At 42.4% G+C, this 16,035-nt stretch overlaps 1 protein-coding gene across 2 annotated transcripts in view; it reads right to left on the bottom strand.

Annotated features, from left to right (window-relative positions):
• Positions 1 to 221: 221 nt before the first annotated feature.
• LOC117523018 (tomoregulin-1-like) overlaps positions 222 to 16,035 on the bottom strand; it is a 30,353-nt gene continuing 14,539 nt past the window's right edge. For both annotated transcript variants that reach the window (XM_034184534.1, XM_034184468.1), the window contains exons 4-10: positions 6,841 to 6,867; positions 6,640 to 6,730; positions 4,792 to 4,940; positions 2,747 to 2,794; positions 2,534 to 2,654; positions 2,285 to 2,446; positions 222 to 2,064 (exon numbers count right to left, since the gene is read on the bottom strand). In XM_034184534.1, coding sequence (XP_034040425.1) covers positions 1,980 to 2,064; positions 2,285 to 2,446; positions 2,534 to 2,654; positions 2,747 to 2,794; positions 4,792 to 4,940; positions 6,640 to 6,730; positions 6,841 to 6,867 — 683 coding nt within the window. In that variant the 3' untranslated portion in view covers positions 222 to 1,979. The remainder of the gene's footprint in view (positions 2,065 to 2,284; positions 2,447 to 2,533; positions 2,655 to 2,746; positions 2,795 to 4,791; positions 4,941 to 6,639; positions 6,731 to 6,840; positions 6,868 to 16,035) is intronic.

The following is a 16,035-nucleotide window of genomic DNA, read 5'->3' as shown; positions in this document are numbered from 1 at the left end:
CTTCGGAACATAAAAGTCCAACCACATATTTGTTCCATCTTCCTAGTAAACCACCTGATTGTAATTGGTTCAACTCGTCAGGCAGGTAGATGAGCTCATTACTGAGCTCACCTGTTTTAGGTGCACAGATACAAGCAGTACATGGGAGGGCTTTTACTTCCTGAAGGCGGAGTTTTCCACCTCTGCTGCATGAGTGAACAGATGAAACAGGAAACACAGCAGCATTGAACAACATAATTTAATTTGAGTTCCACTACAGCAAAATCTAAACATCATCATCACTGGTTCATGCAACAACAAACATCAAGAGTAAAAGTCAGCCAGATTCCCACAGGCATCACGTGACCAACACTGTCACCGAGAACACCACGTGACCAACACTGTCACAGACGGCATCACATGACCAATATTGTCACTGACGGCACCATGTGACTGACATGAAGTCACCAATGGCATCATATGACTGACACAAAGTCACTGACTGCATCTCTGATGGCATAACGTGACTGAAGCAGCATCATGGAACTGACATACCGTCACCAATGGCATCACGTGACCAACGCAATATAACACACATTCTTAAGTTATCACATCGTGTGCCAGCATCGCAGGACAGACACGTCATTGGTGACGGTATAGAGTGACAGACACTCTGTAGGGGGCGGCTTAGAGTGACAGACATGCCGTAAGTGATGGCACAGAATGACAGACACGCCATTGGTGACGGTATAGAGTGACAGAATCACCGGAGGTGCCGGCATAGTGACAGACATGCTGCAGGTAATGCCATAGAGTGACAGATTCGTGGTAGGTGATAGCACAGAGTGACTGTGCTCCATAGATGATGGCACAGCATGACCATCACACCATGGGTGACAGTACTGTGTGACTGCTTCACCATCAGTAACGGATGTGATGAGCGTTTGCTCACGTAGCATTTAGTCTTCACACCAATGACTGAGATACTTGGCCTCGTGGTGATGCTTTAGGGAAGCTCCGGCCGCCTTATAGCAGCTAGTCCACCAACCACAGCTAAGAAACATCCAACACAAGCACATCGTACTGTCATTACAAATTATTTATATAAAAAACAAAGTTGTTTATCGTCAGTTTGTCACAACGCACACAAACATTGGAATTCATTTCCGGAATGGTGATATCTGAGACGTAAGCAAAAAATAACAACCTGTACACGCCAGTTTGGAGCTTTGAACTTGTAGAAAAAACAGCATTTTAGCTTCAAAAATGGTCAAAAACAAAAAACGTTTAAAATCAGTTAATACATTTTTTAACCCTGTGACACTTTATGCTGCCACTGTAGAGCGCCCCCTACAGTATTAAGTAAAAATACCAGCACACAATGAAATATGTTTGTAAAACTGCTCGCTGGGACTCAAACACACAGCAGGCTGACACGCCGACCCCCCGCAGAGCTCATACTGAGGAACAGACAGACGGTATTCTAAAAATGGATTTTCGAACAATTTGAACGCGGCGCGCATGTGTTCCAGAGATGCAATAAATTTTATATCTTGCGTTCAGCCTTGATTTTGCATCAGCTCCTGCAAACATAAACACATTTTGCATTTGTAAAATTATCGACTTCCAGCTTTCTAACCATATAAACAATCAGTATGATGAGTTCTTCACTCAAAAAAAAAGTTACAGCAGCGGATATCAACGATGAAAACATTTGAAAACTGAATAAAAACACAAGCGGCGCCACTTTGTCTCACAGGGCGAAAAACTAACAGACACAGTGTTTCTTCAGAGCGCCGTCCTCGCCGCCTGCTGGGAAACAAAAAACAAAAGGAACCCGAACACTGAGGACGGATTTCAAAATAAGGCACGTCCAACAAAAAAAAGAAACAAAAGAAACAAACAAAGAAAAAGAGGCACCAGAATGACGAAATATCAAAAATCCAGTCTGTCTGTGGTACGAAAGTGTTCATTATTGTTTTTCCTAAAAGTACCAGAAGCTACATCATCCTGGAGGACGTCCCTGACGGAAAGTGTCCCAGGTGCTGCTTCTGTCTCCGTCCACGTTTTGTCTTATTGCACCGCCTGATGGAGAGAAAAGCAAAAAACACAAAACATCTGCAGTGACAGAATTAATTATTATTAAAGCATAAGAAAGATCTTTCTAATCATTGCACCACCTGGTGGTGAGCACAGGAATTACATCATTCCTGAATAAGATGACTTGTGGGGGTGTTTCCTGATCTGTCAGAATAATGTTGGATCTGTTGGCGGTTTTTTGCTGCATAAATGGTGCACTGTGTACCTGGTGAAGCACATGACCACGGCAACAATGACGGCGATCTGAACAGCGCCAATGATGGCGGCGATGAGAACGTAGTGCAGCTTCTCCCCACTGGGCACCACGTACAGGATGTTAAAGTCCAGGAGCTGGTCACACTGAGGACCGCCGTACGCTGACTCACACCTGACACACAAAGACCGCCGTCAGGTCGCTGACCTGGGACAGTGCCGGTCTGATCTGGATGTCATAAAGCAGAGGGCTTGCTGTTACCTGCAGGTTGGCAGGTTGCGTCTCATCTCACACTGGCCGTGTTCACAGAACTGGGCGTAGTCGTCGGGGCAGGGGGCAGGGCTGTCCCCAAAGTCCTCCCCTTCTCCAGGTTTGGCTACCGCTGTAAAAAAAAAAAAAAAGAAAAAAAGAAAAAGAAAAACATTTGAAGGAAACAAAAACCAAAAGAACTGTAAAGGACGAGCAGCAGCGTACCGTAGATGTCGGGTTTCATCTTCACGCCCTCGTCCTTTTTGATTTTGTCTGAAAAACCACAGAAGAAGAGAAACTGAGACACTCGTGTCCTGGATCATGTTCAGAGAAACTCCCCACGTGGACTAAATGTGTCTGATGTTCCTTCACAGTGTCAGTGATCCTCCTCATTTGAGTCTCACTACATAACCGTTTATTGGACACAAAGTCATTCCAGCAGGAACCAAAGATCCTCCACAGAGACCTGGGACCAAAGACATCCAGTCCTCACCTCAGGACACTGGCGAGAGTCCAAGTATGAGAACCAGACAATAAGGCAGGAAGCACCAGGACCCTAAAGACTTGGACCCTCGTTCTACTGCAAAGACATCAGGAAGCATCTGAAAGGCTGAGGACCCAGAGACATGAACATCCCTGCTGAGATCAGTGAAAGTCTCTACAAGTTCAACAGTTTTGTTAGCATCTAGAAATTAAATGAAAGCCTGGATCATAGTCAGGATCCGGGACAATCTCAAGCCCAAACAATCTGATTCCTCACTCAGCTTCTCAAGTGTCCATTTATTCCACAAACATCACAGCACCATCCAAAGTCAGACCGCCAAACCTCTCCTCAAAAACAAAAGTACCAAAGTCATTGGTTTACACAACCTGACTCAACACCAAGTCCAGCTCCCAGTCCATGCAAGAACTGAACAGTGTTGGAACCAGAACACATCCCTGAGGAACACCAGTTTTCAGTCTCTGCCTGCACTCCATACAGCACTCACAGTATCTGTGCACAGGCTGGTTATGAGGTCCAGTAACTTTCTGGGGATCCCACAAATTCTCAGGATGTCCCAGAGAACAGTCCAACCAACTGAATCAAACGCTTTGTCAAAATCAACACAGGGTGCAAAGACACACTGCAGATACTCACGCTTGTCTTCTCTGAGTACTTGTAGGGCTGGAATGTGGTTCATGGTTGACGTCTTGGGTATGAAGTCAGACTGTTCTACTCGCTGAGCAGCAAATAGCTGAAACTCCTTTTTTTTTAATCGTTGAATTCATTTTATTTTGTTTTTTGAATTGTTTTGTGTGAAACGCCTTGAGGTAACTCTGTTGTGATTTGGCACTATATAAGATGAATAAATTGAACAGAATTGAAACTGGATCCTGTTCAGAATAATCCTGACAAGCACCTTCCCCGGCACAGAGAGCAGTGACACCATGATAGCTTGATCACCCTTCCCTTTCCAGACCGGGACAACAAGTCCTTTTTCAAGTCTGTAGGGATAATCCCTGTCTCCCAGATTGAAACAAGGACTGTTTGCACATCCGCCCACCTCCTGTGCTGCAGATCCCTGGAGTTGTCCCACCGTCAGCTGTTCCACAGCCTTTGTGATCTCACCAACATCTGGTGGTTCACAGTCAACTGGACAATCAGCCACAAGAACTCAAGGAGACATCTCTCAGGACTGAACCATCTTCCTCCTTAAGAGCAGTGGGACGAGGTGCAGGTCTGGAGGAATAAAGTGCTGTGATTCCTCTTTGAGCAGGTGGAGGGTCACTACACCACAGCGGGTGAGTCCCCTGATCACAGATTCATCGAACAAACGTCTCCTTGCCCTCTCTCAGGACCATCAAATCAGGACCAAGTGTGAGTTTTATCAATACTTTTTCACAATATGAATAGTCTGGTAACCAGAATTTTATCAAATTAATAAAACACAGCTAGCTAGTATAATGTTGAACACAGTTAGCATGTGTCTCCTCAGAGAGGAGCACAACGGTGTGTGAGTCAACATTCAATGAATTTAAATGCAACCCAAAGTACCAGAACTCCTTAGTCTGTGGTAAAGAACAGGGAGGTGAAGACATGCGTGTTGATTTGACACAAACTGGATGTTCTTCCTGGCACAACTCCACATGTACGTGAAGAACGAAGCAGAAGTGGACTTGAACCGATGACCGTGTTGTGTGAAAGGGCTCAAAACTAATAAAAACACATTTTTAATTTATTGCAAAAGATGTTCACCACATAAATAATTTGTATCTGTTTGGTCCGTTACCTTGGCAACGTCCCACATGTTTGATGTCAATCTTCAGCTGTTTGAGGCACGACGCCTCTCGGACGTGACACGGTGTATCGTACGTCACGCCGTTGCTGCCGCACACCGGGTTATCGTTGTGGCCGTTACATACGATGTTGCACATGCAGCTGTGTACAAACAAACGGAAACATAAAAGCACTTAAAAACATTAACCCACAAACATGATTGTAGCAGGATGGATGACCTTAATGATGTTCAGCTGGTGGATTGAGTGCAGCTGGTTGTGGCAGAGGAGTGTTTACATAAAAGAAGGAGTGTGTGTGCTCTTCTTTCTCTTTCTGGAGACTGACTGCAGGTGTTTGGATGTGTTCACTTCCATGTTCCCGTGAAGACAGGTAGGCACCGGCCACAGCTGCAGGCTCGTTGAGGTGTAGTGGTGAGTGTTTAAGGAGGTGGTTTTGTTGTACAGAGACCTCTGTGTGGGCTGTCGGTGGTGGTGCGCTGCTGAGTTTGTGGTGCTCTTGACACTCTGGGGTGGTGTTGAGTTACAGCTGATTGCTGTGACGGACGGTTCGGTATGTACAGCACAAAGTAAGCTCCTCTTTCAGATATTTGTTTTATATTTATTTGTTTAAAATGTAGGATTTTGTACCAAGCTGTGGAAGGAGGCCCTGCTGCTTTGCTCTGGTGCTCTGCTGAAAGATTTCGTCCCGTGGGACCAGTGGATGTGCCCTGTTTGCTGTGGCGGCTTTACGCTGAGTGTGGACATTTGGAAAACTCTTGCCAGCTGCGTGTGCTGCCGGGCTGTGTGATGCAAGGGGGCCCTCATGTGGTCATAATTGGTGGTGTTTTAAATGAGTTTTTTATAAAATTGTCTTTTTAACTAGAATTTCAATTGTTAATAAATTATTTGTTTGTATTTGGGAACCGCATCTCTGTCTCAATTACAACGACCCTGTGTGTCTTAGGTTGAAGTTATTCAATTGTCGAATTCCCTGGGTGAAATTCCCAGGGTGGTTTCAGAAGTCTGACATACCATCTTCATTCATGATTTCTAATTGCCTTGACGATTGAGGAGTAAATTGTCCGCTTTGCCACATAAGCAAAAACACACAAACACCTACAAGTACGCAAACACACAAACATAAAAATACACAAAAAGACAAATGTAAAAATACAAACAAAAACACGTCAACATGCAAAAATACTTAAAAACACAAACACAAAACATGCAAAAATACACAAAAACACAAATATCCAAATGCAATACTCAAAAATACAAACATAAGAATACAAATATGTAAAAATACACAAACATAAAAATATAAAAACGTAAAAATGCATAAAAATACAAACACATAAAAATACACAAACACACAAATGTAATACGCAATAAATTTGCAAATACCCAAACATAAAAATACACAAAAACTCCATTGTAAAAGTACTACAAACCCAAATGTAAAAATAAACATAAAAATACACAAAAACACAAACATGTAAAAATACACAAACACACAAACATGTAAAAATACACAAAAACATAAGCATGCAAAAGTACTATGAAACACAAATATAAAAATACGCAAACACCCATACATAAAAATACTCAAAAACACAAAGGTAAGAATACACAAACATAAAAATACACAACCACACAAACTTGTAAAAATATGCAAATACTCAAACATAGAAATATGCCAAAATTTAAAAATACTCATTCATGTAAACATAAATATATGGCAACATAAAAAAATCTGCAAACACATTTAAATATGCAAAAAAAAAGACTCAAAAACACACAAACAAAACATGCAAACATGTAAACACACAGAATTAATCATTTCTGAGTCTTTGTTTACTCACATCGTGTCCTCAGAGTCTTCGTCGCACTCGGCGCCAAACTTGCAGTTTCCACATTTTGAGGTCTTCTTACTGTGACCAGAACCGCCGTCGTCTGCAGACAGACATCCTCGATAACAATTACCACCATTAACCGAAACCGCGGAAAATTACAGATTTAACATGAAAAACAAGAAAGAGTAAAAAATACGAAATTATTTTCACCTCCGTCTCCAGATCCCGAACTGCCATCTGAAAGATGAGACAGACAGAGAGAGACAGAAAGACGTTACAAAACATAAACCAAAAACAGACATCCAGATGACCAGAATGCACGCCTTCACTATAGGAAAACATTAAAACAGGATAAAACACGAGAGCAACATGTTAGAAACCAGATACACACTATTGAAGATAAAAACAAAGAGATTCTGGGAAAACGGTTACAGCCTAAATAACCAAAAACACAAAGACGTGCCTGTAGAAACGGGCAGTGATGCCGGTAACATGTTACTTAGTAACGCGTTACTCTAATCTGACCACTTCTTTTAGTAACGAGTAATCTAACGCGTTAATCTTTCCAAATCAGTAATCAGATTAAAGTTACTTCTCCATGTCACTGTGCGTTATTATTTTTCATTGTGGGTCGACAGCAGCATTAAACTTGGTCTGTGGGCAGGAGGTCGGGGTTCGACTGAACTGCCCCCTTTAAGTGAGCTGTGAGCTTTTCATCCGCGGTTTTCTGCAGCAGTTATGACTCGTCCTCACCTCTTAAAGCGCGGTGACCACAGCACAGACTGCACTGAGCTTTACAAAGACATTTTTATGCTTTTTTTCTCCTTTATTTAGAATTCTGAGCTGAGCCGCTCCGTATCTGCTGTTAAAAACAGCTGATCCTACGACGCGTCAACAACTAACACTGTTTTCCACTCAAATGCACCTAAACTCTCTTTCTGAGGACCACATGATGTGAAAACACAATAAAACTTTCTGACCTGTAAATCTGGTCATGTTTTCTGCATAAATAATCCAACCAAAGACTGGTAGCAATTTGTTGGAAAGATATTAAGCGTCCAAGTATAGGGAGATGGATTTCTGAATTGGCTACTACACTCCCTTTAGAAAAGATCTCTTATACAATCAGACATAAACAAAACCAATTCTACAAAATTTGGGACCCATTCATTAAATATATTACAACAAAAGATTTAACAAACATAATGGAAGAAGCAGAATAGACCTTTATTATCTCTTTTTTTTTTTTTTTATTTACTCTGTGGACCTCAAAAATGAAACTGTTGGGAAGGTGTCGTAGCACGGACCCACAACAGGGGGCGCAAATGAACGGACAATGAATAAGCCAAAAAGTAACAATTTAATGTTGTGATAATACACAAATAAATACACAGAAATTGCAAAGTCAATTGACACCAGGTGACGTGTGGGCAGGCTCGAAGATAGAAGACCCCCGACGAGAGAGAAGCCGCTTCCCACACGGCTTCCACCACCAACGGTCTGAAGAACACTGGAGCCGCCAAGTCCCGAGTCCCCAGGTGGCCTCTGTCTTCGGCTGTCGACCCTGGTACTGCTGGCAGAAAGCAGAGACAAGATGAATGAGTGTGAGTCCGCACACTCAGTAATCCACAGTCTGCACACAGTTAGGAGGGAGCACCTCCACCTCCAATCACACACTCGTGCAGCTCCTGGTTAACCACTTATCTGGTTTGGAGTGTGAGGCGAAGCCGTCGCTGTCACACCAAATGCCAATCCCGCAGACAAGGAAAACACCAGGAAAACGGCTGCAACAGAAGTTCAGATTATTACTCAACGTGTTAGTCAGCAGAGAAATTACCTCTTCAGTAGTCGATTTCTCGGCGAGGAGGTGGAGCTGCAGTCCGGCCTTTATGGTGATGATGATGATGATGATGAACGAGTGACAGCTGGTGCAGAGGATGAATGACAGCTGTCACTACTTCTGGGTCTGGCGCCCTCTCATGCTTGGAGCCCGCACTCCAAGCAGGGCGCCCTCTGGTGGTGGTGGGCCAGCAGTACCTCCTCTTCAGCGGCCCACATAACAGAAACTCTTTCATGTTTAATGTACTCTACTTTAAAGAAATAGTATTTAGATCCCCAAGTGTAAATATCTGAATGCAAGCCATGTTTCGTATGTGTTAAATGTTTGCAAATGTTCTTTTTGCCTTAAATGAAAAATTCAATAAAAATAGTTGGCAAAAAAAAAAAAAATGTTATCCATTCTTTGTGCTCAAACGCCAAAGCAGGGGCGAATCCAGATGGAATGGGGGTGTGGGGCAGGGATGTGCCCCCCACAACACCCCTAGATTAAAGGTCCAGTTTTGAAGCCTTTTTTACTACAACTACTAATACTACTTAAAATAATAATAATTTCAACAAGTAAAATGTTTAGAGAGAATTTAAATGTTCAAAAAATGTTAGAAAGAATTTAATAGTTACATTTATAAACAATGTAGGTTAGAAATAGCAAGTTTTACTGTTACAGTGCTGTCAACAGTTAAATATGAGGTCAAGAAAGAGGTCTTTATTTTACTTTTTATAAAACAAGTATTTATTTTCATTGAAGTCAAGAAAGGGTGACTATAAAGTGAGTTGGCAAAACAGGTATCATTGTCTTGTTGAGGTGGGTTGTTGTCGGCAGCTGGGGAAAGTAACTAAAAAAGTAACTAGTAATCTAACTTAGTTACTTTTTCAAGGAGTAATCAGTAATTGGATTACTTTATCAAAGTAACTGTGGCAACACTGATACATTTCAAAATCAATATGAATTATTTATGAATAGGCCCATCGTTTTTTGTCTTTAAACATTGTGTAGGCCCCTACCCCATTACTTAATTGGGGCAAATTAACAGTTTTTTTTGCCTAATATAAAGCCCCCATCCACCCCCGCCCCGATTCCCTGAAATGGTACAGCCCTGTGTACATACAGTCTCTGTTCGCTGTGTCGCCTAACCAGGGTTGCCAGATGTGACGATTTCAAGTCCAATAAATGCTCAAAAATGCATGGAGTCACTAAATCCTGCGCAATTTGAACTGATTTTTAAAATGTGTGTGGCAATTCTATACAAAAAACTCGTCCAGTGCCATATATTTACCCTAAACAAACCAAATGGATGGGAAAACACCCAATCTGGCAACCCTGCGCCTAACTGAAGTAGCACTGCTAGCCCACATTCGATTCTGACACAAGACAAGAAGTTGCCACTATGTCACAATTAAATAATGAAGCGACAGCAGCAGTCTGGAGCTGAAAAACGGAGGAAAAAGAAACAAAAAGATGATGCCTGTGCATCCCTTGCTGGTAAGTACGTGTTAAAGGTTTAAATTGTTTTGATTACTTAATGTTCAGTGGTGCTGCTTAAGCTAGGTTGCGTTGGCTTTGCTGATTTGATGTAGCTTTAAACACTAAACTTAAACGCTTTAATAAATAGTAACGGTTTGAGTAGAACTTTTGTGTGTGTGTGTGGGGGGGGGATCTCTTGTATGGGGGTGGGGTGCCCTCTCTGACCAGTTATGCTTAGGGCCTCCAAAACCTTAGCAGCGGCTCTGAGCCTGACAAATAATTATCTGCCTCTTTCAGCAGTTTGTAAGATAATTTAGTCATATAATCTGCAATTAAGTGTTTTATTTTTAAAACAAACAAATATTTCAGTTGTATTTCAAGGTTTCTTTGCATGTCAGTCTTTATTTGGATGACCTCCAAACACCAAAAACAAAAACCTCACAACATGTGATGAACGTGTTCCTTTGTTTGCCCACAGATTGATATTCGAGCCTGCAGACTGACAAACACAGTATTGATTATTAGCTTAATGATGAATTGATTCAGTCTTTGTCTACATTTCAGAAGCTTTTTTTTCTGTATGTTGGTGTGGAAATAATTTGTTGTGCTGATTGCTGTTTTTCCAGTATAAAAAAATGTTTTTATCACACCCTGCTTGTTTCCCTACACTCTCCCTCGTTTTCTTTCCCTCCCAGCTCGGTTTCTGTCTGTCTCGTTTGTCTCTCTGATGTCTCTGGTGTCCTTATGTGCTGCAGGCCTCAGCCTCATTTGAGCTTCAGACATCTGGAGCACCACTCCACTGAAACACCTGTTTTCAATTCAGCCAACCAACTACGTTTTTTTTTTCTCGTCACGTTTTTCTCTCTCTCTCTCTCATCGACTCAGTGTTTATGTTAAAGCCAAAGAAAAACTCTACGTAATAGATGATGGAATAATTCAGACTTGATTAATGTCAACTGGAGGAAAGCAGAATGGATGATTTCCAAGTCTGCAATTTTGACCCCTTTGTTGCTGAATAAGCTTGATTTTGGGTTTATTATGTGGAAGATAATAATTGTAATAATACATCTGAAATGCGTAAAAGCTTTTCAAAAATACTGGAGCAAAGTCCTTAATGGTGTCAATAAATAAAAAGTCAGATATCCTGTAATCATCCAACACCACTGGCTGACCCTCAAAATGTTGGTCCGGTCCGGTCTGGGACCATGTGCTTGTGCTGCACATACCACATGATGGAACCACCTTGGGTCCTTGATGGCAACCAGACGGGCAGACAGCCGGTCCATGCTCCCTACATCTTGAACTGTCTATCTGTCACAGCCAGGTGAAGCGTGGGCGCCCCCTTGGTCTTTTCTGTATGTGCTAGATCATGTACAGAGAAACACATTACCTGTCCAAAATGTCATAATGGAAGTGATACTCCTCATCTAAGCCTTCCGACGGAACCTTTCGATTTAACACAAAGTCTTAACACTCAAAGATCCTCCAGAGACCGAGAACTAAAGACATCCAGTCATTGCCTTCGGTCACTGGTTAGTGTCCAAATCTCAAAACCATACAATAAGGCCAGTATCTCACTGATGCACGACTGGTGGGGAGGAGGTGGACATGCAACATTCCGTGAAAAGGCTGTTAGATAATATCTGCGCTGGTTAATTATTTTATCTTAGTGATCGGGTAGTTGCCTGTGTTATCTGTTCGGAGGTCTCTGAGATCTGGTTTAGGGTTTAAACGTAGGAGTTGGGTTTCATTTCCATCACGCATGTGCAAATTTCAGATGCAAGGATGGGTCCCCCTGTCTGTGACAGCCAGTAACATATAGACTGAACCACACCCACTGTAATGCCCACATTGTATAAAAGTGTTGTGCGGGCCATCTTTGTCATCTTTCATAAGATGGACTCCGTCTGTGAAGACCAAGGCCTGACCTTCAATAAATTCAAAATGAATATATTGATTTGGTTCTTTGTAAGGTGCAGTAATTTACACAAAGAACCGGGCAAAAGTACAAGATGATAACTTACTAATGTGGAATCTCACTGAATTGGTCCTCCCGACACGTGCATGCATCACAGCCGACTGTCTGCTGAATGCCGTCCGGAGTGGTGACAAAAATTACAGCCACAAATCACAAGCAGTCCGCACACATACCGCTCGAGAGTCACTGACATACCGCACAGTGCACATGTGAAAGTTGCGCGGCACTGGCGTGGTCGCTGAAGGCACGAATACTACGTGGCACTCTCACGGATGTTCAGTGCCACCGCTGCGGCTGACATGACCACACGTTTGTGCACACAGTGCTCAGGATGGATGTGATGTATTACAGTTATGTTAAAGAGTTATGTGAAAGAGGCTGTGAACATTTCCCCAACATTAGGCAGATAAAGCACTTTAAATGATAACTAAACAGAAGAAAAGTGTGAACAACCACTCAGTTACTCATAGTTACTTTTACAATTGAGTAATCAGTAAAGTAACTAAGTTACTTTTTCAAGGAGTAATCAGTAACTGGATTACTTTTTCAAAGTAACTGTGGCAACACTGGAAACTGGAGCTGTGTGGTTAAACCACTTCACCAGGACATCTGGGGCCTGTACTACGAAGCAGGGTTACTGGCTTATCAGGGTAACTTCGGGAGTAAGTTGATGACGTGTGGAGTAACTTCCCGGTTAACCCGTACTACGAAAGGTGGATAGGTTTTGATCGAGGTATGCTGCCATGGCAATTTATGCTGTGTGCCAAACCTGCTCCGAGCAGGTTATATTCTCGGTTAGCTTGAGGTTTTGGCTTAACCACTCCCTTTATAAGTACCGTCCATCCACCTTCAATCACTCGGAAAACAATGCCGGCCTACCTGGATGATCCATTTGATATTGGGGCACAAATTGTGAGGGGCTCTCTTCGGAGGGCGAGGGTTTTTAAAGACCGCCAGAATCCGCTGACATACCCGGATGATATTCTCTATGAAAGATATAGATTCTCAGCCGAGAGAATTCGTTATCTTTGTCAGCTGATCGGGCCAGAAGTCTGTAACATCATCCATCATACACTGTAAAAAAAGACTGTTGTTTTTACAGGAAAACACTGGCAGCTGTGGTTACCAGGGAATTCTTGTAAAAAATACAGCAGTTAAATGTACAAAAAAAGAGCTCTTGTTTGTAGATTTAACAGTTCTTTTAATGTGAGTCAGCCGTGGTTCATTCACTGTAAATCCATATACATATTATGTCTGTAATGTTATCTACTGTGCTGCTGTATGTTTTACAGGAATTCCCTGGTAACCACAGCTGCCAGCGTTTTCCTGTAAAAACAAGTCATTTTTTACAGTGTAGCAATGCCCCGACGATCGAGCAGATAATGTGCCTTGTGCCTATTTTGCCAGTGGACACTTTATGTATTCCATCAGTGATGCAGAACATCTGAGCAAGAATACTGTATGTCGTATGATTCGCAAGGTAGTACTTGCTCTGTCTAAACTGTTGGATGCATTTGTCGTTTTCCCTGGTCATTTATCTGCAATGCAAATCAAAGAAGGGTTTTATGCAATCGCGGGTAATTACTAATATCAAAATAGGTCTAATGCATGTCCATTAATTAGGCAAAGTGGGGCTTATCAAGCTCTGAATATAAAGCTACCGTTCTGAAGGATGTTTTTATATTTCATCTTCACCTGCTGCTATTACATCTGACATATTGACAGGATTAGGAATAGCAATCATACAGTCAAGGTAGCCTATTTAGGAAACATTAAATTAACCTAACATTTATTAGGAGGCCTATGCCCACTTCTGAATCGTGTTGCATCTCGGCGTAATTAATGAAAGAAGGTCATTTTTCTACACATATCAGACATTCCACAGGTTAATCATCTGTAACAGATTTGGGTAACAATTGAATTGTACGTACGCATTTACCCGATCAGCAATACGTTGCCAACAAGCCTGTCTTGCTTTATTGGCAGACGATGTGTTCGATTTCCCCCTTAATGTTAATTTAAATTCCTCGTAGCTCCGCATAATAATCGTGCATTCTTCTCCGGTAAAGTAAGGTGACCGCGCCATCATTGAAAAATGGTGACGTGTGCTGCAACCTGCCCCTTTTATGTGAACGTGCACAAACTCCACTTAGGTTAACACAGGTTCAACAAATCAACATCTTATTCAGCGTCGTAGTACCGATTAACACCACTGGAGAAAACCAGGTTTTGTCAACCCTGGTTTAGGAGGTTGACCCTGGGTTACATCTGAGTAAGTTAACCCCACTTCGTAGTACAGGCCCCTAGTCCAACAGAGGAAAACAAAGAGAACAAACTATGAAGCTGAGAGTCAGACCTCAAAGATGACCAGAACCTACTAGATGACCCCATGACCCTAAAAGAATCACAGGACAAAATCAAACCCACTGACACCAAGAAGGTCTGTGGTGTCAACATCATTCTAAATGAAACAATCAAATCCCAAATTCCAACTGACCACATTAAAGCTCTTTAACGTTGTCCTGAGCTCTGGGATCTTCCCCAATATTTGGACCCAAGGACTGATAAGAAACTTGAGTCCAACACACCATATTTTACTCCTTAGTACCCTGATTGAGAACCAAAGAAACAAAAACAAAGACAAACTGTTCTCCTGTTCGGTAGATTAAAAAAAACAAAAAAAACAAACCCATTTGATTCAGTTTGGCCCAAAGGTCTGCTGTCCAAACGCTTGGAAAGTGGGGTTGGAGCAAAAACATATGACATCATAAAGTCAATGTACACAAACAACAAGCAACAACAAACACAGACGTCTTTCCCCAAAGCAGGGGGTCAGACAGGGACACAGTCTGAGTCCAACCCTCTCCAACATCTACATCAATGAATAGTCCAAATCACTGGAACAGTCGGCAACACCGGGCGTCACTCTGTTGGACACAGAAACCAAAAGCCTGTTTTTGGCAGATGACCAGGGGCCTGTACTACGAAGCAGGGTTACTGGCTTATCAGGGTAACTTCGGGAGTAAGTTGATGACGTGTGGAGTAACTTCCCGGTTAACCCGTACTACAAAAGGTGGATAGGTTTTGATCGAGGTATGCTGCCATGGCAATTTATGCTGTGTGCCAAACCTGCTCCGAGCAGGTTATGTTCTCGGTTAGCTTGAGGTTTTGGCTTAACCACTCCCTTTATAAGTACCGTCCATCCACCTTCAATCACTCTGAAGACAATGCCGGCCTACCTGGATGATCCGTTTGATATTGGGGCACAAATTGTGAGGGGCTCTCTTCGGAGGGCGAGGGTTTTTAAAGACCGCCAGAATCCGCTGACATACCCGGACGATATTCTCTATGAAAGATATAGATTCTCAGCCGAGGGAATTCGTTATCTTTGTCAGCTGATCGGGCCAGAAGTCTGTAACATCACCCATCGTACACTGTAAAAAAAGACTGTTGTTTTTACAGGAAAACACTGGCAGCTGTGGTTACCAGGGAATTCCTGTAAAAAATACAGCAGTTAAATGTACAAAAAAAGAGCTCTTGTTTGTAGATTTAAGTTCCTTTAATGTGAGTCAGCCGTGGTTCATTCACTGTAAATCCATATACATATTATGTCTGTAATGTTATCTACTGTGCTGCTGTATGTTTTACAGGAATTCCCTGGTAACCACAGCTGCCAGCGTTTTCCTGTAAAAACAAGTCATTTTTTACAGTGTAGCAATGCCCCGACGATCGGGCAGATAATGTGCCTTGTGCCTATTTTGCCAGTGGACAATTTATGTATTTCATCGGTGATGCTGAACATCAATCAATCAATCAATCAATTTTATTTATATAGCGCCAAATCACAACAAACAGTTGCCCCAAGGCGCTTTATACTGTAAGGCAAAGCCATACAATAATTACGTAAAAACCCCAACGGTCAAAACGACCCCCTGTGAGCAAGCACTTGGCGAAAGTGGGAAGGAAAAACTCCCTTTAACAGGAAGAAACCTCCAGCAGAACCAGGCTCAGGGAGGGGCAGTCTTCTGCTGGGACTGGTTGGGGCTGAGGGACAGAACCAGGAAAAAGACATGCTGTGGAGGGGAGCAGAGATCAATCACTAATGATTAAATGTAGAGTGGTGCAT

This window comes from Thalassophryne amazonica, chromosome 1, assembly GCF_902500255.1.
Source record: "Thalassophryne amazonica chromosome 1, fThaAma1.1, whole genome shotgun sequence".
In the NCBI taxonomy this organism is placed as follows: domain Eukaryota; kingdom Metazoa; phylum Chordata; class Actinopteri; order Batrachoidiformes; family Batrachoididae; genus Thalassophryne; species Thalassophryne amazonica.
The sequence above is the reverse complement of the archived record's forward strand: the minus strand, read 5'-3'. Positions and strand labels throughout refer to the sequence as shown.